Source organism: Sander lucioperca, chromosome 3, assembly GCF_008315115.2.
Source record: "Sander lucioperca isolate FBNREF2018 chromosome 3, SLUC_FBN_1.2, whole genome shotgun sequence".
In the NCBI taxonomy this organism is placed as follows: Eukaryota; Metazoa; Chordata; class Actinopteri; order Perciformes; family Percidae; genus Sander; species Sander lucioperca.
The window spans coordinates 32,209,089-32,229,864 of record NC_050175.1 but is presented as its reverse complement, the minus strand read 5'-3'; the positions used below and the strand labels follow the sequence as shown (position 1 = coordinate 32,229,864).

The following is a 20,776-nucleotide window of genomic DNA, read 5'->3' as shown; positions in this document are numbered from 1 at the left end:
CTCCGGCTATAAAATTAACTGGAATAAATCTAATCTTTCAAGGGCGTAGGAACTGGGGGGGACGGAGGGGACGTGTCCCCTCCAATATTGGAGACAGTCGCATTTGTCCCACCCAAAAATTATACCGCGGAGGAGAAAAATATTTGATTTTGAAATCTTTAACTTGCATGCTTTTATTTTGAAAGCACAACACAGCGTCTTGTCACCGGCCGCCCCCTCAACGGCTCAGACTGTTTGGGAAGCGGGGGTCTGAAGCTGGCGATAGGTCGTCAGAGGTTAAGATTAAAAGACAGCAGCAGCTCAGTTTAAGTGATTTCTTTCTCATGGGGAAGAAAAGAAAGAAAGGAAATGTGAGTTGGTAATAATTTTGTCCAGGAGGATAATTATATTTTCTGTCTAAGGTTAGACTTGTTGATGTTAAGCTGATGTTGTGATTCAACATCTAACTAGTACACTCTTGCTAGGTAAACGTTGTTACTATTAACGTTACTAGCCAACGCTGGCTGGCGAAAATATGAGGGACTTTCCAGTAATATAATGGACAAAAGCGATTTACACTAAAAACAGTATTTAAGTTGATTGTAAAAGAACATGATTTTTCTATTAACTTAACCCATGTAACTTGAAAACGAGTAACGTTACACATCTCCCACATCTAGAAAGGAGTTAGTCTGTCTGTGTGGTTTTCGCTTGTCTTGACATTCCCATCAGTATTGTTCTATATCTTATTCATCTCCACTGCTTTCATATTAGAGATCAGATGAAGTTCAGCTGGAAACTAACAGTGGTGACACTGGTGAGGGTGATGCAGGGAGAGCCAGCACTGCAGAGCGGCAGGTAGGTGTTCTATGAAGGCTGAGGTGATTTTAGTTTGTTGATCATGATAAGAAGTGAACACGGTTTAACTTAAACAATAATATAACAAACATGATTTTAATATTGCACTAGCTTTCCCATCAGTATTTTTCTATACCTTATTCATCTCCACTGCTTTCATATTAGAGATCAGATGAAGTTCAGCTGGAAACTAACACTGGTGACACTGGTGAGGGTGATGCAGGGAGAGCCAGCACTGCAGAGCTGCAGGTAGGTGTTCTATGAAGGCTGAGGTGATTTTAGTGTGTTGATCATGAGAGGAAGGTTTGAACATGATAAGAAGTGAACACGGTTTAACTTAAACAATAATATAACAAACCACCAAATACCTTATTCACGTATTAAAGGGTTAGGGTTAGGGTTAAGGTGCTTGTAGTAACTGCAGTCTCGTCGCATTGTGTGACATTGTGACTGTTTTCCTTTTAGGGTGTTCAGAGCAGGGACAGACAAATGAGAGACACTGAAGTCAGGGGACAGAGGACAGAGTCATATCAGCCACACCCAAAATGAATTGACACTCAAGTTGTGTCTAACAGAACTCTCTCCTTCCAAGAGCAGTGGTACAAGGACTTTCCCTGGCTCCATTATGATGCAGTGCAGAAGGGGGTTTTGTGTTTTTATTGCATGAGAATTTACCAGGACAAACTCACACCATTTGCTGTAAAATCAGAGCCTGCCTTTATCACTTCTGGATTCAAAAATTGGAAAAAAGCTATTGAAAAATTTAAAGCACATGAAAGTAGTCATACACACCGTCATGCAGTCTCTGTGACTGCACAAGAAAATCGTCCTGTAAATGCACAGTTGTCCAGTGCTTTGGCAAATCAACAAGCAGACAACAGGCACTGTCTGGGAAAAATTGTCAGTTCCATCAAATATTTGGCACGACAGGGACAGGCCTTGGAGAGGACATGAGGATGAAAACAGTAATTTTTATCAACTCTTGAAAGACAAGGCAGAGGATGATGTCATTTTAGCCAAATGGTTGCAGAGGTTCCAGAAAGACTACATCAGTCCACAGATCCAGAATGAAATTCTGTCTAAAATGAGCAACAACATTGTTAGTGGAATAGCTGATACAATCAGAGATCTACCAGTTCTTCAGTATGCAGTTATTATGGATGGAACACAAGACATTTCCGGGCAAGAACAAGAAAGTAGGCACATCAGCCTAAAAGTGCCAAGGACCACTACAGAGGGGAATTCTTTAAAGTCCTGGATATTGTAGATGCACAGCTCAGTGAGCTAATTAACCATGTGAGTGGATTGATGCTTCAGTCATTGAGAAATACCCAGAGTTGAACAGAGTCACTTTCAGTGCAGCTTTCTATGTTTCGCCTGAACTACTCATTTAGCAACAGTGCAGAGGCTGCAGGGATCATTCGTGGATTGCCTGTAGATGTACGTAGACTATTTGGGCAAGTGGAAAACCTGGTCAGGTTGCTTTTGGTAGTCCCTGTGTCATCCTCTGAGGCAGAGAGAAGTTTTAGTGTCCTCCGCAGGCTCAAAACTTGGCTCCGTTCCACAATGACTCAAAACAGACTTAACCATGTTGCTGTTTGTCATGTCCATCAGGATAAACTTGACTTACTGGACAAGAAGTCAGTTTGCAAGCAATATGTGGCTGCAAATGACAGGAGGAAAAAACATTTTGGCTCTTTTGCCTAGGCCAGTGTTTTTCAACTTTTTGTGTGCCACGGCACATGTTTGACACTGGAAAAATCACAGCACGCAAATTATTGAATGAAGGACTGTACAGTGCTATCCAACTTTTATTTGTAACAGAAAACTACATAGGAATTGATATTTATCAGTTCATTACATCCATTCTAATGTCTTTTTCGTTTACCTTTACCTTCACACACCAGTTAGTTAGTGGAAATGTGGAAGGATATCACACTCGAGAGTAAAAACAAGTTGGTTTATATGTTAAAATTCTTGATGCTGTTTTTGCCTTTCACCTTAACCTCTGCATGTATCTGTGTCTGTTCATTGAGGCATAAGATACAACTAAGAAAAGAAAATGTATTCAGACAATTTGAATTCAAATGTTAATCAATATATGTTATTTATTAATCTACAAAACTGGATGATTAGGCCTGCAATTAAAGAATTGATGATATTTATCAGTTAATTACTGCCATTCAAAATGTGTTTTCTTTTATCTTTACAAATGTATCTTTTTAGTAGAGTACAGTATGTTGGTGAATGTTTTGCAGTGTAGTTAATTTATGACATATTTCTGTTCAAACCATTAACGGATCTGTCAGGTTTCCGATATGTGTCCCCCCCAATGTTAAACTCATTCCTACGCCCCTGTCTTCTTTTATTGAACAACAGGCATGTGACATCAGCCATTAGTGTTACAATACCAACGCAAAGCAAAATTACATATTTGGGCATCATCATACACACATCGCTACAGCGAGTTGTCCAGGACAACTATGAAACTATATTACAGGGCTTAAAGTAAAAAAAAATCCTGAGCCTGAAACTTTTTTTTGAACGGGGAGTGTCACAGTGTAATATATATGCAATATGCACTCATTAAAGTTATTTTTGTTATTTGACTGGCAAAACAGTTAAAGTCCTTAAATTACACAATAATAAAAGTCATAATTTTTAAGAACTTAAAAGTTTTGTATCAATTTTTACTTCTTCCAACCATATGTTAAATTAAGAGTCAATGTACATTTACATATTGCAATAATATCATAATCCTACAATGAATCATTGTGAAAACAAAACTTTCTAGATGTTGTGTTGTTACTTTGGCCAGGTCATTATCAAAAAAGTGAATTAGTACATTCATGATTTGTCCATGTTGATATTAGTTGCTTCAAGTACATTTATTAAAAACTTATATTGTATAGCTTTTCATATAGCTAGACGTCTAAACTCTGGGAAAAGGCCGCTATGTTTAAATACCTGCCATGCTGATTTCAAAGAGACAGCTTTGTCAAGGCAGTTTGGGCTTCAGATAGCTTTTACCATAGCCATCGTTAATGACAAATCGTGTTCCGCTATGAATGTGCACACACATAGTGTTTGTATCACGGTCGGTCAGTGAAGGCGCAGTCGCAGCGGTAGCGGTAGCCGTCGTTGCCAGTAACTTATTCGTATGACAGAGTGCACAGACCGAAGCTTTGTGACTAGCAAGCACTTTCTTACCGCTGCTACAGTACAGTATCTTCCTTGAACATGCGCTGCAGAAGCAAGCACCCAGCTCCCTCAATTTGAGGCATCAAGTGCTAAACGGCTTCCCATCTCCACCCTTTTCCTCTTGTCCTCTATTCATGCCCAGCACCATTTGTTTTTAACTCCTTTCTCAACTAAAGCTGTATCTACATGCTCCAAGTTTGATAAACTTTGCCTCCATTTTTTTTAGCTGCGTTACCACGGAGACCACACCGCACTCTTGCATTTCGGCAAAGACCCGCCCTACTTTGCATCTGATTGGCTAGAACTCGTTTCATTGGTAGGTGGAAGTTCGATGATTGGTTAAATCCAGCGCATCAAAAACAAATCCCATGTGGACTTTTTAATTTATTTATTTTTCTAAAATAGTCATACGCCAGAAATCGGGCACCAGGCCCGAGTACTTAAGCCCTGCGTTAGTTAGAGCTGCGTTCCTCTCATATGATTGTTAGGTGAAATCAATTGACTCGAAAATAATAAACTGCATGCAAGTTTTTTTTTAACTCACGGCCGCACGGTGCCGGAATACTTTAAGCCCTGATATTAAGTAAGGTTCAAAGAGATCTGGCCAACTGGTCTGCGCTGCCGGCATCACTGCGGTCCAGGATTGCTGTTGTGTGAATTTCTTAAGTACAATGATCCCCTTACCCCCACCAATACATTTCTGGAAGAAACTTGATACTTTAATCTGGCAGTATATTTGGAATAATGAACAACCTAGGCAAAAATTCTCTACCCTGCAACGTACCACAAACATGGGAGGCTTGGCCCTCCCCAACCTTAAAATGTATCACAGAGCCTTTTAGCTACGGGCCCTCAGAGTGTGGATGGACCCCTCATCTACAGTTCCATGGAGAGAAATAGAGTAAAACCTCACTGGAAGTCTAAGACTGCAAGACCTTGCCTTTGCAGGGATGTGTCCAAAAAAGTGTATGCTAACCTATGGCCCTATTATCACCAACACATTGACCGACTTTAAACAGGTGGAGGAGCAACTACGCTACACCAATAAGTGGCATTTCAAACCCTTTGCTTGTAAGCAGTAGAGTGACAGAGGTATTTATACTTTAGACCAGCTATTCGATGAGAAAGGTATGTTGAGTTTTGAAGATCTAAGAGCTAGTTTTGGGTCCCCAGGACATCCTTTTACTTTTATCTTCGCTGAAGATCAACCCTACAATGTTATGGAGTACCAGAGATGTTCACAAGTCATTTTTTGCAAGTCCAAGTCAAGTCTCAAGTCTTTGAGCTCAAGTCCAAGTCAAGTCTCAAGTCTTTTGCCATGAGTCCAAGTCAAGTCCAAGTCAAGTCTCAAGTCTCTGGCCATCTGATCTGTCCCTAACACCGTATTGTTAAATCTTGTGAATTCAAAGCATGTCCTGTAGCTGTCACATCATATGGATACAACTATAAAGATACAATTTGCATGTTCCCAGCATTAGCACAACACTTTGCAATGGTTAGCTTGTTACCTGTGATGATATGTGCTAAATTTAATGTCTCTTTCACTCAAAAAAAAGTCGAAGCGGAAATCAAGAGAAAAGTGGCAGCGCCACACCAGTTACAGAACAACATGCATCTCAGTGTCAGTCCAAATTACGCACAATAAGCAGTTTGAACTCACTGATGTAATGCCATTTATTTTCTAAGTGTTAGTAGAAAAAAATTTCTTCATAGGGCGTGGCCGTGGCGGGGCAGCCATTTTGTGCGTTTCGCCATCGAAACAGAAAGTGGGTGTAACTCGAGTGTACATTGTCCAATTGCCTCGAAACTTTTCATGATTCATAAGACTCTAACTCTGAGGACATCTACCCGACAAAATTGACTCAAAGTCATAGCACCCCCTAGTGGCAACAGGAAGTAGGCCTAAAAGTCAACGTGCTATACTTTAACGAACTCCTCCTAGAGATTTCATCCGATGGACTTCAAATTTGGTCTGTACCATCTCAACACCTTAAAGATGAAAAGTTCTTAAAAGAAAAACTTTTCGTCAAACGGTGTGGGCGTGGCGTGATGGCCATTTTGAGTGTTTAGCGATGAACGAGAAAGTGGCTGTAACTACAGTGTACATTGTCATATCTGCTTGAAATTTCCCACAATCAACAAGAGTCCAGGCCTGAGGACATATACAGGCCAATACTGACTTTTGGTCATAGCGCCCCCTGCTGGCAACAGGAAATCAGCCTTATATGACAAACATCATCCGATTTACATGAAACTTGTGTGTGGTCTACATGTGATACTAAGCCGCCCCCTATACGTTAACCACACCCACTTACTCAGGCCACACCCCTTTCATAACATTTGAACCGTTTAAGGTAGAGTCTTGTGTGAGGTATCATTGAACTCAGCAGAGAGTTCCTTCTTCATTGGTGATGGTTTGCCCCTCCCCTTATGCTTAAGCCACGCCCCCTTTCATAACATTTCAACCATTTAAGGTAGAGTCTTGTGTGAGGTATTGTTGAACTCAGCAGAGAGTTTGTTTGTCATTGGTCATGGTTTGCGTCGCCACATATGCTTAAGCCACGCCCCCTTAAATAACTAATGACCCGTTTCTTGTACACTATTGTGTGAGGTATCATTGAACTCAACAGAGAGTTCCGTTTTCATTGGTCATGGTTTGGCCCACCCCACATGATTTAGCCACGTCCCCTTTCACAGCTAATTAACTGTATAACGTAGGGTCTTGTGTGAGGTATCATTGAACTCACCATAGAGTTCCCTTTTCATTGGTGACGATTTGCCCCGCCACATATGCTTAAGCCACGCCCCCTTAAATAACTAAAGACCCGTTTCTTGTACACTATTGTGTGAGGTATCATTGAACTCAGCAGGGAGTTCCGTTTTCATTGGTGAGGATTTGTGGTGTCTGAGTGCTGTGCAAATGCACAGTCGCAAGGAGCGGCGTCCGCCAGTAACCCCGAAGCGCGTAGAGGTGCGAGGGCCCGTCCAATGCTGCTTGCAGCTTTAATTAGGGCCCGAGCGCCGACAGCGGCGAAGGCCCTATTGGAACTGAAGGAATTATTTTTTTTCGGTCTGTACCATCTTAAGACGTTAAAGATGAAAAGTTGTTAAAAGAAAAACTTTTCGTCATAGGGCGTGGCCGTGGCGGGGCGGCCATTTTGTGCGTTTCGCCGCCGAAACATGAAGTGGGTGTAACTCGAGTGTACATTGTCCGATTGGCTCGAAACTTTTCAGGATTCATAAGAGTCCAACCCTGAGGACAAATAAAGGCCGATATTTACTTAAAGTCATAGCGCCCCCTAGTGGCAACAGGAAGTAGGCCTAAAAGTCAAGGTGCTATACTTTAACGAACTCCTCCTAGAGATTTCATCCGATGTACTTCAAACTTGGTCTCTATCATCCCAACACCTTAAAGATGAAAAGTTATTAAAAGAAAAACTTTTCGTCTGACGGTGTGGGCGTGGCGTGGCGGCCATTTTGAGTGTTGAGCGATGAACAAATAAATTGTTGTAACTTGAGTGTACGTTGTCGTATCTGCCCGAAAATTCTCACGATTGACAAGGGTCCAGGCCTGAGGACACCTACAGGCCATATTTGACTTATTTAACTCAGCAGAGAGTTCCTTCTTCATTGGTGATGTTTTGGCCCGCCCCCTATGCTTAAGCCACGCCCCCTTTCATAACATTTGAACCGATTAAGGTAGACCCTTGTGTGAGGTATCATTGAACTCAGCAGAGACTTCCTTTTTAATTGGTGATGGGTTGACCCGGCCCCTATAATTTAGCCACGCCGCTTTTTATAACTGGTGACCCATTTAAGGAAGAGTCTTGTGTGAGGTGTCATTGAACTCAGCAGAGAGTTGCTTCTTCATTGGTGATGGTTTGGCCCGCCCCCTATACTTAAGCCACGCCCCCTTTCATAACATTTGAACCGTTTAAGGTAGGGTCTTGTGTGAGGTGTCATTGAACTCAGCAGAGAGTTGCTTCTTCATTGGTGATGGTTTGCCCCCCCCCCCCTGTGCGTAAGCCACGCCCCCTTTCACAGCTAATAAACTGTATGGCGTAGGGCAGGGGTGGCCAACCAGTTAGGTATAAAGAGCCACAAAAAAAATGCACCATAGCAAAAAGCCACACAACACATGCACGTCCACACTACAACAGCAACAGTGTCTTCCAGATCTGATGACAGTCATAATACATAGCAGTTTTCATAGTTTATTTTCTCACTTAGATTGACTCAGTGGGAAACCTGACAGTCTTTGTTGTCCTCAATCCTTTTCAGGTCTTGCTTGAACTCCGTTGTGGCCACTCGAAGAACTCTCTCACTCATCTGTCACTAAAGGGGCTTTCAAACAATCGGATTCAGCAGTGAAAGGGTTAACGAGGAAGGTGATCTGTGGCCGCTGTTTTTCCTCAGGTTGCAGAATCTGTCCTCAAAACTCTGCTGCATTATTTTCCATTTTAAAATAATTGGCAAATGTATTGGCAGTATTGGCAGATGCATTCAAATGTGTTTTTTTTTTACTTATCTGAAATACTGTATGTTTCAGAAAAGTTAAAAACAACAATCAACCAATGACACAGCCCCCAGCCACACAGGAAGAGCCTCACAGGAGCAGGCAAAGAGCCACATACGGCTCAAGAGCCACAGGTTCGCCACCCCTGGCGTAGGGTCTTGTGTGAGGTGTCATTGAACTCAGCAGAGAGTTCCTTCTTCATTGGTGATGGTTTGGCCCGCCCCCTATGTTCAAGCCACGCCCCCTTTAATAGCATTTACACCGTTTAAGGTATACCCTTGTGTGAGGTATCATTGAAATCAGCAGAGAGTTCCTTATTCATTGGTGATTGTTTGGCCCGCCCCCTATGCTTAAGCCACGCCCCCTTTCATGAATGCTGATCCATCTAAGGTAGAGTCTTGTGTGAGGTGTCATTGAACTCAGCAGAGAGTTCCTTCTTCATTGGTGATCGTTTGGCCCACCCCCTATGCTTAAGCCACACCCCCTTTCATAACATTTGAACGATTTAAGGTTGACCATTGTGTGAGGTATCAATGAAATCAGCAGAGAGTTCCTTCTTCATTGGTGATGGTTTGGCCCGGCCCCTATGCTTAAGCCACGCCCCCTTTCATACCATTTGAACGATTTAAGGTTGACCATTGTGTGAGGTATCAGTGAACTCAGCAGAGAGTTCCTTCTTCATTGGTGATGGTTTGGCCCGCCCCCTATGATTAAGCTACGCCCCCTTTCATAACATTTGAACGATTTAAGGTTGACCATTGTGTGAGGTATCAGTGAACTCAGCAGAGTTTCTTCTTCATTAGTGATGGTTAGGCCCGCCCCCTATGCTTAAGCCACGCCCCCTTTCATAACATTTGAACGATTTATGGTTGACCATTGTGTGAGGTATCAATGAACTCAGCAGAGTTCCTTCTTCATTGGTGATGTTTGGCCCGCCCCCTATGCTTAAGCCACGCCCCCTTTCATAACATTTGAACCGTTTAAGGTAGACCCTTGTGTGAGGTATCATTGACCTCAGCAGAGACTTCCTTTTTCATTGATGTTTTGGCCCGCCCCTATGCTTAAGCCACGCCCTCTTTCATAACATTTGAACCCATTTAAGGTAGTCTTGTGTGAGGTGTCTTTGAACTCAGCAGACTTCCTTCTTCATTGGTGATGGTTTGGCCCGCCCCCTATAATTTAGCCACGCCCCCTTTTATAACTAATTACCCGTTTGATGTAGACCCTTGTGTGAGATATCAGTGAACTCAGCAGAGACTTCCTTATTCATTGGTGATGGTTTGGCCCTTCCCCTATGTTTAAGCCACGCCCCCCTTCATAAATGCTGACCCATATAAGGTAGAGTCTTGTGTGAGGTATCATTGAACTCAGCAGAGAGTTCCTTTCTAAATGCTGATGGTTTGGCCCGCCCCCTGTGCTTAAGCCACGCCCCCTTTCATAAATGCTGACCAGTTTAAGGTAGTCTTATGTGAGGTATCAATGAACTCAGCAGAGACTTCCTTTTTTATTGGTAAAGGTTTGCTCAGACTCCTATACTTTGACCACGCCCTCTTTCACAGCTAATGAACTGTATGACGTAGAGTCTTGTGTGAGGTATCATTGAACTATGCAGTGCTGTTTTCATACTATGGTTTAACTGTTGTAATATGCACTGTGGCCATGCATTGCTCTTTCCATGTGTTGGTGGAGCTGTTGTACTATGTACTGTGCTTTAACATTGAGCCTTTGTATTTGTGTTGGATGTGATTTGAGTTGTCAGTTCTCTTACTCAATTCCCCCGTTTTTGTTGACATACTTCTGTTGGCCGAGAAAGGGTTTGAACCCGCGAATTGCCGCTTGCCAAATTTTCCTATATATGTTCCGGCTTTATTAGGTGTACACTAAATGATTAATTGTATGTGTATGTACACAAACAAGCACATACAATAATCATTTAGTGTACGTGTAAGTGTCTTTCAAATATCTAATAGCAACACGTTCAATATTAATGAACTGTGAATCTAACTTTTTATCACACTCTTTTTTCACAGACTTTTTGCTGCTACTAACTTTACATGATTGCTGGATATACAAAACAAACTTTTCTTCACTTTCCTGGAGTTAACGAGCATGCACGGAGACATCCCAACTCTTATGTAAGTTTGCCATACTAACTTTTGTTAAGTACGCCTATAGCTCACACAAGGCAAAATCACATATATTACATGAAGACAACGTTACATGCATTATTAGAATCATTATAAACAATGTTGTTTTCGTCCTACTATTCTGTCGGACTGTGACTGTCTTAACATTGACTACATTAGCTGAAATAAAGCCACTGAATGCTGTTGAGCCAAGATCCCAATTCATTAACAATAATAATTAAAGCTGCAAGCACCGATGCACAGGCCCTCGCCCCTCCGAGCACGTTGGGGGGTACTGGTGGGATGCCGGTTGCCTGTAACACTTCCTCTGTCCACTGTGGCGCTAGAGAACATACACTAATTATACGTTATTTTGCTGCATATTATGTGTAGACCACACCATAAAAATGTAATGTAAATCGGATGATCTTTGTCACATAAGGCTGACTTCCTGTTGCCTGCAGGTGGCGCTAGAACCATGACTCAATATGGGTGTAGAGGTCTCCAGGTCTGGACACTTATGATGCATGTGAAGTTTCAGGCAGATTGGACAATGTAAAGTGAAGTTCTTCCTGTGTTATGGGGAAACGCACAAAATGGCCACCACGCCACGCCCACGCTGTCCTACGAAAATACAAAAGCTTTGCAATTTGACATTGTGAAAGTCTTGATGCTGACCCAATTTAAGAAGTATCTGTTGAATCCTCTAGGAGAAGTTTAAAAAATACGGTCAATGGCTAAAACTAAATGGGGGCGCTACAGAGCCACCATGCCACGCGCAAGCCCAAATACTTCCCACAAAATTTCGTGAACATCAAAGGAACTTTATTTGAACCATGGCGTGCATTTGGGGGTGCTATCAGTGGCGGTTTCTCTAGGAGGACAAAGGCAGCCTGGCCTCCCCATAAAAATATAAAACATTATTTAAAATATAAAAACTTAATTTATGATTCCCACAGTTGTGTGTTTTACTGATTTTGCCATTTCCCTTAACAAAACATTCCATTATCATTTTCTTCTTTAGCTTGTGGAGCGAAACAGCGCCCCTCTGCCACTGCGTGTGTGGTGCAGTCCTGTCTGTGCTCTGTCTAGTGGTTAGTAAAATACTACGAATGCTCAAAGGAGGCCAGCTTTTCCTGGCATGCCTGTGAGAAAAAGTAAACATTTTCAGCCAATCAGATTGAGGCCAAGTTTGACCGAGCTCGACATTGAATGGTCAATTCATCGTAAATAAAAAAAAAAAAAAAAACAGGGAGGCCAGGTTGTACCTGGCTTCTCACCAATCACATGCCTCAGACCAGATGCGTAACTATGGTAACTACACGTATGCCGGTGTCAGCTAACAGTAAGTTATAGCGGCAAGATTACACAATTTATGTATCTTGAGTTTTTTGTGAAAAATGACTTCACTGAACTTGCTTTTTAGCTATAACTGAAAATTAAACACAATGGTAGGCCTACACCGAAGGGGACTTACGTTATGACGCATTGCATTTCTGACTTTTTTTACATTAATTTTCCACCAAGAGCATTCAGCAACAAACTCAAATCAACACAGAACCCTGTTATGAAACATTATCTTACAAGTGTAGGCTCTGTTGTAAAGGCTAACAGTGCTCAGTTAGCACAATGACAGCATGTTAGAAAGCACAGCTGAAACGATATGCCATAAACGGAGTAACATAGTGTTAGCCACGATGCTAACGGCATTGATAACCAAACCACACGGTGCTACTATTACTACTAGAGATGCACCGATTAACTGGCTGGTGACCGTAATTGGCCGATTTTCACGTGATCTGCCATGACCGGCGACCGGCCGGTCAGTCTGACATATGCCGATTTTATGCCGGTCAAATGCACTCGGGCGCCACATGATTAACATTGCGCAACATCAGCATCACACGTATCACACCGCTATATGCATGTTGATGATGATGATGGCTGATGCATGTTGATGATGGCTGATGAAGGCTGATGGAGCAGAGTCGTTTATGAAATGTCGTAATTATACATGGCTCTGTAGAGCCGTCTGCTCTACTGATCTCAGGCGAACAGTCAGCCAACTGAACAACTGGAACATGAAAACCGCACTCACGCGGGTCCCATGAAATATGACAGCTACAGTTTATCGGAAAATAGCGTTGGGCACACAGACTTTGATGAATTTACCGTTTATCAGACCCCAGATGAGACAAGAAGCTAACGTTAGCGAACGCTGCGGTCCCTCTGCCTCTGACGCCCCGCTGCAGGAGACGCTGTATTCCTCCGACACGCTGTATTAACGTTACAGTTTAAAAATGCTTTCCAGGTTAGTGGGGATGCATACCGCTCATAACCAACATTAAAAACGTAGTAATCTTCCCTCGGCGTTTAGTTTTGTTGCTAAACTGTGTGTAAAATGAGCGGTGACGTCAGTGACGTCACTAGGATTGAAAGACAGGGGGGGCTTAGCCCCGAGGCTATGCAAAACTTTCCCTTGAAAAATCTTACTTAGGGACTGTTCGTTATTTAATTAAGGGGTCACCGGAGGAGTTTTGTGGCCTCTAACCTAAAAAGACGTGACCCTCCCCTCGTCAGTAATAATTTTCCTATGACCCTCCAAAAGAATTTGAAAAAAAGGCATGACCCTCCCCTCGCGTGCAAGTTTGCACTTAGCAAAGAAGTACAGATACCATTTAATTTTTACAGCCATGATGTACAGGAGTTAACCTCTGCATTCTCATCTTACACATCCCACTCCTCTGTTATGGTGTGATGGCCATTTCAGTAGATTTACTTACTAACATTGTTGTGGAAACACAATAAGCATGGAAACTAAATGCACATTTCATGCATTACTGCATTACTTCAAATACTAAGTTACTCCTCTAGTAAACGAGTATTCATATGAAATAAAATGATAAAACATTGAGACCATTCAGCAAAGGACGCTGGGATATAACCAATTCCACACTGGTTGCTATGGACTTGTCACTATCGTCATTGTATATTTTAGCACATAGGTAAAGCTGCCGAAGCTGAACATTATATTCCAAAACACATATGTTTATTTTTAAAGTTTTTTAAGTTACATTGTAACAATTTAACAATTCGCCCTTATGAAATCCAATCGCGGCACGGCTGTTTTGGAACGCAATAGACAGATGCTTAAATTCAACTAAAATGTAACGGTGAGCAATCAGTGTTCGACCTACAGTCTGTTGAGATGCCTCTCCAAACTCACCATAAAATGTTAAGACGCGTTGAGAAAAAAAGTAGATCCACAAAAAGGTAAATGATACAGTGTATCCAGCAAGGCCGATATGAGCGTCACATACGAGGCCTCTCCACTTCGCCGTTTAAACAAAGTGGAATAAAAGTATAAAAATCCAAATCTACACAAAACCCGCAATCAATTAGTAAGCTGACATCACATTTATATACATGGCATTTAGGAAACCTTTATTGCAAGGTTGGCACGGCAAGATGTCCAGACATAGTGCAACAGTAATTTTCGTTTTGTTGCGTCCTGCTGCTCCCATCGTCAGCCAGGTAATAATTTTTTTTACTAAAGCAGTATATGAAATCAGATGTATTACCTATCACCATTTAGTTGTTTTGTGTTATTTAAGATATTTATTTAATATCTGGTCATGCCAGATGTAATTATTCCACAAATTTTTTAAACAATGCAATTACCCGTTTGAGCCACCAGGGGGCAGCGCTCCTCGTGCCCCCCCAGTAAACTCCGCGTATGCTGTCAGACCATCTGCTAGGGGGCCGAGACTGAAAGCTACATGGATAAATATGCACCAAACAAGCCACTTTGAAATTTTTCTCTTTTCATGAATAAAAAAGTTGGGTGACCCCCCCCCACCCAGACTAAAAAATGTTGGATGACCCTCCCCTCAGCAGAAAATAAAAAGACATGACCCTCCCCTATTTTCCTCTGGTGGTCCATTCCATAAATATCGAACGGTCCCTTACAAACTCTAAAGTTAGCTTTTAGATACATCAAAGCTGCATGGGGGGGATTTACTTAGGCCAGACTGTGCTCCTGCTGAGTTCTTCTTTAGACTAAGACTTAACCGCTATCTAGCTGCCCGTGTAAATGTGTGGTAAAGTAATACCATACCTAATTCCTCTCTCTATTAGATAAGTTGCAGGTCAAAATAAGACTATTTAATTACTAGGGGTGTAACGATACACATATTCGTATTGAACCGTTCGGTACGAGGCTTTCGGTTAGGTGTGCATTACAAACCGAACGATCCGTTGGACTAATCCTATTTCATTTTTTAAAAAAGAGCTTAAATTATGTGAAATATAATGTTCTCAGCGCCGCTGCACTCAACAAGGCAGCCCAAATGACGTGCACTGTCTGCACTGAACATGCTGTCTGCCCTTCCCTCTCCTAAAGAAAAACACACTACTCCAGTCAGGCATGATACGCTGAACTAGCTCGTTGCAATATGGGGGACAAGGATTTAAAGTATGTCTGAATTTAATAACCTGATGGCGAGATGAATAAAAGTTCTAGTATGTATGTATGTATGTATGTATGTATGTATGTATGTATGTATGTATGTATTTATGTATGCTCATATATAGCCTAGTCTACATTTAGGCAACATCTACATACTACTCTACGTTTAATTTATTACAGCAAAGGAATGCAGAAAGTTAAGTTGGTCAGAATCAAGCATATATAATAAAAATCATAAAATAATTTAGTTTAGGCTATGTCTCTCTCTCTCTCTCTCTCTCTCAATATCTTCCAGTATCCATTTGTTCAATGAATTGAAGGATATATTGGTACAATAGCATTAACAGTGACACTATGATATTTAGGGACTGATATTGGTTTTAATACTATAGAGAAAGCAGACTATATTAATGGTAAAGAATAGAGAGCTTCGGATACCTTACTAGGCGAGCTATTTCTTATATTTCACTCGTTTACACTAGCTAGACTATTGTTTTCTATAGCCAACTAAAATATTCCTTTATCTTTACCTCAAGTAAATGTAGCTGAAGTGAAGCAAGTAAAAGTCATTAACAACTTACAATTTCACTCTGTATCACTCACTGTGTGTGCGGTAGCAAGTCCAGACCAAAGATTTGCGACGAGACAAGATAAATCCTGCAGCTACTTGCAACACAGCGGTCTTCAGCATTCTGAAAGCTACCAGTTTAAACCAATGAGAAGAGACAAGACGGTGTATCAGCTTCATAGCCATTGACTCTTTGTACTTCTGTCTAACTTTCGACTTTCCGGCTTTTTTGTAGCTGGATATAGCCTATTATTTGTTGTTTCTAATATAGAATTTGGATAACATTAATGATAGTGAGATACTTGCTACAGTTGCATTTTGAGTGATAAATCGGCGAAAACAACATTTTATTTCTCTGATTTACTGCTTTGTTTTAATGCTGCCTGGCTCTCTCTCTCTTCAGTAACTCTCTACCTCGCTCGTCCACATACCGTTAACGTGCAAGCGGCCACTCGTAAGCCTCTCTCTAAAACACTGCCATTTCGACCAGTTGACAGTTCGTGAAATAAAAATAAAACAGACTGCAGTGCACGACGACACAAACAGATGAATGGTGAAGGAAGATTGATTCCACATAGTGAGTGATACAGAGTGCACTGTAACAAAAAATAAAAATCTAATTATTATTTTTATTATTATTATTTGGGGGGGGCTTAGGAACATTTTGGGGTAGCTTCAGCACCCCTAAAATAGGCCTAACGACGTCCCTGGGTGACGTTAAATCATCTGTTTCAGGTAACGCACCTAGGGTTCCGTCTATTTGGTGGATTGTTCCGAGGTAACCGTCGGTAGCTAACGTTAGCAGATAAGCCCGTTGACAGCAACGTTCATATTTATGCACAATGACAAATTAAGCAAACTTGCTAAAAAAGGAACTACATGCTGTTTTCAGGTAATGTTACTGTTGACATTCAAACAGGCCTGTGTGTGTGTGTGTTTTGAGAAATATCTTTATACTGCAAGGCTATATTTATTTTATTTTTATTTGTTATTTATATATTATTTTATTGCCATTACCTGTTTCCCCTGTTTTCATACTTACAGAAGTTTAGTTTGCTAAATATCAATTTTTTTTAGTGGGATATTGGATGTGAAAAGAAGGAAATGGTACTTCCATAACATTGCACTTTAGATGTGTGTGAATTTCTCACACCAGGGGTAATTTATATAGTTCTATTTTACAGCGATTGATTATCTATTCAAAATATGTTCTATGCAAAATGTAAAATGTTCTATTCTATATACTAAAAAGATAGAAAATACATATTTGTGTGTGCTGTAAAGTGGTTAGAAAAAATGAAATCTGAATCAGCTAAAATTGGTAAATCGGAATCGGCCTAAAAAATTGTAATCGGTGCATCTCTAATTACTACAACTAGTATCACTACTTTTTTAGTGGTTTATAAGCAACTTGTTTCTTGCACATGTCCCATAAATAAGAATACAGACGTCTGACAGCTGGATTAACATTAGCTGTCTACATGAACCTCCCAGCTGAGGTCCTATTACGTTAACGTTAAGCCGTTAGTTAAGAAACAAGAACGAGCTAATTAATGACAACAAAAACATTTTGACTTGGTGGATGTCAATTATAAATTCATGTTAAAACAGTACTACTAACGTTACTCAATCTTTCTACCGTAAAGTTAGCTCCGTGCCCTAAGATATGGCAATGCCTTGGGGTTGACTTCTGGTGCTGGTGTATAAAAATGACAAATAAAGGAATCTTGAATCTTGTGTTACTCACTCCCGCTAACTTTATTGATCATCAGAAGTGACGTGGCAAAAGCATTTCGTTTTTAAATGTGCATAGGCATGAGAAGGGTGAGATTTGCAAACGCTGGCCAACACATTTATAAAAAATACATATTTGAATAGTAATTTCAGCATTTGATTAGTGTCAATTGTTATGTGATACTCTTCGAATTACATTTCGACTTCCGGAATTCGTTTCAACAGTCATTATGTAACCATAAAGCAATATGATCTCCATACTAAGCTCACAGGCTTCCTCTGTAAAATTTGCCACGCACCCCCAGTGGGTGCTATGGAGCCCACTGGCCACACCCGAGCCTTGTCACTGCAGAACTTTGCAACTTTCGCCAGGTCTGACATGTGCAAAGTTTTCGAGCATCTCAAGCCCTTCAAAAATGTGATTGCGCAGCAGAAAAATAAAACTTACAAAAACAATAGGTTCCTTGCACAAAAATGTAGTAAAAACAAAAACTCTTTAATTTTGCTTTCCAACTTTTCTTCCCCCCTCCTCTCACTCAAGCACACACACCCACACACACTCATATTGCCTGCACCGGCTGAGTTCATCTCTGTACTCAGTCCGGTTCTAGTGGTTGATTAACGCATATTTTTGCTGATTGGCTCTCAACGGGCCTGATGGGTGGTGTCATGAGTCCATGAGGCAAATGTCTGTTTTATTATTATTATTTTTTAATTATTTCACATTTTAATTGTGATATTTTGTGAGTAAACTCTGAATCTTCAACGTAACCAGTTTCACCTGTTTCAAATGATTTTAACGGGCACTGTACTAGTAAAAATAAAAATAAAAACACAAACCTGTGGTGAGAAGGACACAAAGTTGTGGAAGTCCTCCTTAAATATGTTCCTCTTTTGGATGCAAGAGTGAACAGAGAAGGTCTCTGGATGGCTGAGGGGCTGCAGGGACTCCTGGTCGGTGTTGGACTCGCTGTCAATGTCCATGGGAAAGTAGGTGCTCTGCATTTCACAGGATGGAGATTGTGGACTACCACTGGAGTACTGGGGCAGATGGTGCAGCTTGTCCAGAGAGCCTGCTGTACATTTCAGGTCCTTGCTGACTCCCAGAAGAAAGTTAGGGTCCGAGGTTGGAATAAACTTCTGGCAGTTGTTGCACTCAGATGTTTTAGGACAGGGAGGGGCGCTCTGAGCTGCAGGGTGCTGCTTCGGGCGGTGATGATGGTGGTGGTGGTGGTGGTGATGATGATCATCCCTGGGGTGAGCCATGTGCTCATAACTAAGCCCTCTTTCACAGTCCTGAAATGTATGGTCATTACTGTCAGAACTGCACAGCTCCACCGACTGGTTCTTGTGGAACTTGGCTCTATGCACTATGGGGAGCTTGTCTTTGGCTATGCCTCCATTCATCTGGATCAAGTTGAACATGGTGACAATGTCTGCTGCCACCATGAGCTTCTTGGATTGCGGGTCCTCCATGGAGCAGCGCATCTTGTCCTTGAAGAGGGTGGCTGGAAAGGCTGGATCCAGGCATGCCGTGTAAAAGAGCAGGCTGCGGAGCTTGACCAGTTGCACTAGGTCGAAGCGAGTGCACAGGGACTTGCACAGGTCCTGGTAGGAAATGATGTTGTGCTTGGCGTCCAGCTCATCCAGGATGCGGACCATGAACATAGAGTACTCAGGGAGGGGTTCCATGGCTGCTGGGAGGCAGGAACAGGCCTACAGAAGAGGTCCTACCTTGGGAGAAGCTTGGCACCTGGAAATCACATATCTAAATGTTTATTCAATGCTTGGCTTGCATTGGGTTATTTTGCCCCAACAGTAGACAAATAAAGCATTACAAAATCAGAGATGCTCACTTACAAAGTCAAATTCAAAATGATACATAGTTTACTGATTTTATTACACATAGTCAAGACCTTGCACAAAAAGACCCCAGGTGGTGGTCAAGCACCTACCCTTTTAAATGTGGCCAATGGCATCAATTCTCAATTAAAAGTGTGTTGTAATGCCCAACAACTGCATTTTCAGTTATAATTCTGCAAGACCGCACAAGCCCCTGCCTCTCACAGCCACCACTGTTAACACTAGGGGTGTGCAAAAAAGTTGATTCACATTCGTATCGCGATTCAAGCTCTACCGATTCAAAATTGATTCATAGAATTCCAAAAATTGATTCATATTTATTTATTTTTATTATTTTTTTTTTTTTTTTTTTTTCCATTTTGTAATGGCATCTATACTATTGTCCTGAAATGAGTTTAGCTGCTCACCATTCCCATAGATGGCGCTACGACGAATTCACACTGACGCCTGGGCACTTGTTATAATCAAAAGAAGAACGAGTGCAGCAGACGTAGTTTAGTCGGCGCAAACAATGGCAAACCTCACAGAAAGAATTATTCAACCTGCTCCATCCTCATTGAAGGCGAGATTTTGGGCACATTTCGGCTTTTATAACCTTGAGGGGAAGACGGAACTTGATAGGAATCATGCTATATGCAGGCTTTACAAAGCGAAAGTTAAGTATTTTGGAAACACCTCAAACTTGAGAACTCACATGGTACACCATCACCCAGAGATTAACATTAAAGACGTGGACAAACAACAACCTAAAGTACCTAACATGCCAGTCAACCAATGCACTCTTTCAATGCTCTAAACTCCCACCGAACTCTGAACGAAAAGCTCTTTTTAGTTAACAATTTTATTTTATACTTGAATTAAATGTATTGAAAGCTTGCCAAAGCTTGGCACTTTGCAGTTTTTAGTTGCAAAAGTTTTTATTTTTGTATGAAGACATATAAAGAAATATCAAACTATATTTAATTTGTTGTGTTTTTTTTTCTTTTAAATTGTATGTCTACTGCAATCACATGGGAAAAGTAACTACATTTACATACTGTGAATCGTTTTTTAATCGAGAATCATTTTTTAATCGAAAATCGATTTTGAATCGAATCGTCAGCCTAAAATTCGATATTGAATCGTGACATTTTCTGAATCATGCACCCCTAGTTAACACGTTCAAATCGAGCGCCCTGCAGAGCAGCATCCACGTTTTCCTGACCTGCCTTAATTGGTGACATCCAGCCAGGTAATGATAGTGTTTGCTCTCAGGAGCAGAGCAGAGAGGCACTTCTGAAACACGCTGTGGCACATCTGGTGGAATCACAAGCATTGCTTAGATCTGTGATTAGCTCTGATGGCCATGTCACAGCCGGAACACAGTGAATCTATGGTTTATTAGACCAAAATAGTAGAGTTGAGCGATTTTATTTAGCTAATTTAATGGTCTGCCTCAGAAGTGTGGAGCCAGCGTATTTTTA

General features: G+C 41.4%; 1 protein-coding gene and 1 long non-coding RNA gene across 2 annotated transcripts in view; both read right to left on the bottom strand.

The window, feature by feature from the left end:
• The window catches only part of minar1 (membrane integral NOTCH2 associated receptor 1), a 62,063-nt gene that overhangs the window by 39,336 nt on the left and 1,951 nt on the right, over positions 1–20,776 (bottom strand). The window contains exon 2 of the mRNA XM_031287326.2: positions 18,291–19,203. Within this exon, the coding sequence (XP_031143186.2) occupies positions 18,291–19,142 (852 nt within the window). The 5' untranslated portion in view covers positions 19,143–19,203. The remainder of the gene's footprint in view (positions 1–18,290; positions 19,204–20,776) is intronic.
• LOC116041451 lies at positions 13,100–14,746 on the bottom strand. The gene is made up of 3 exons (XR_004102963.2): positions 14,650–14,746; positions 13,539–13,548; positions 13,100–13,158 (listed from the first exon to the last, which is right to left on the bottom strand). It is a non-coding gene; the product is annotated as an uncharacterized LOC116041451 (long non-coding RNA).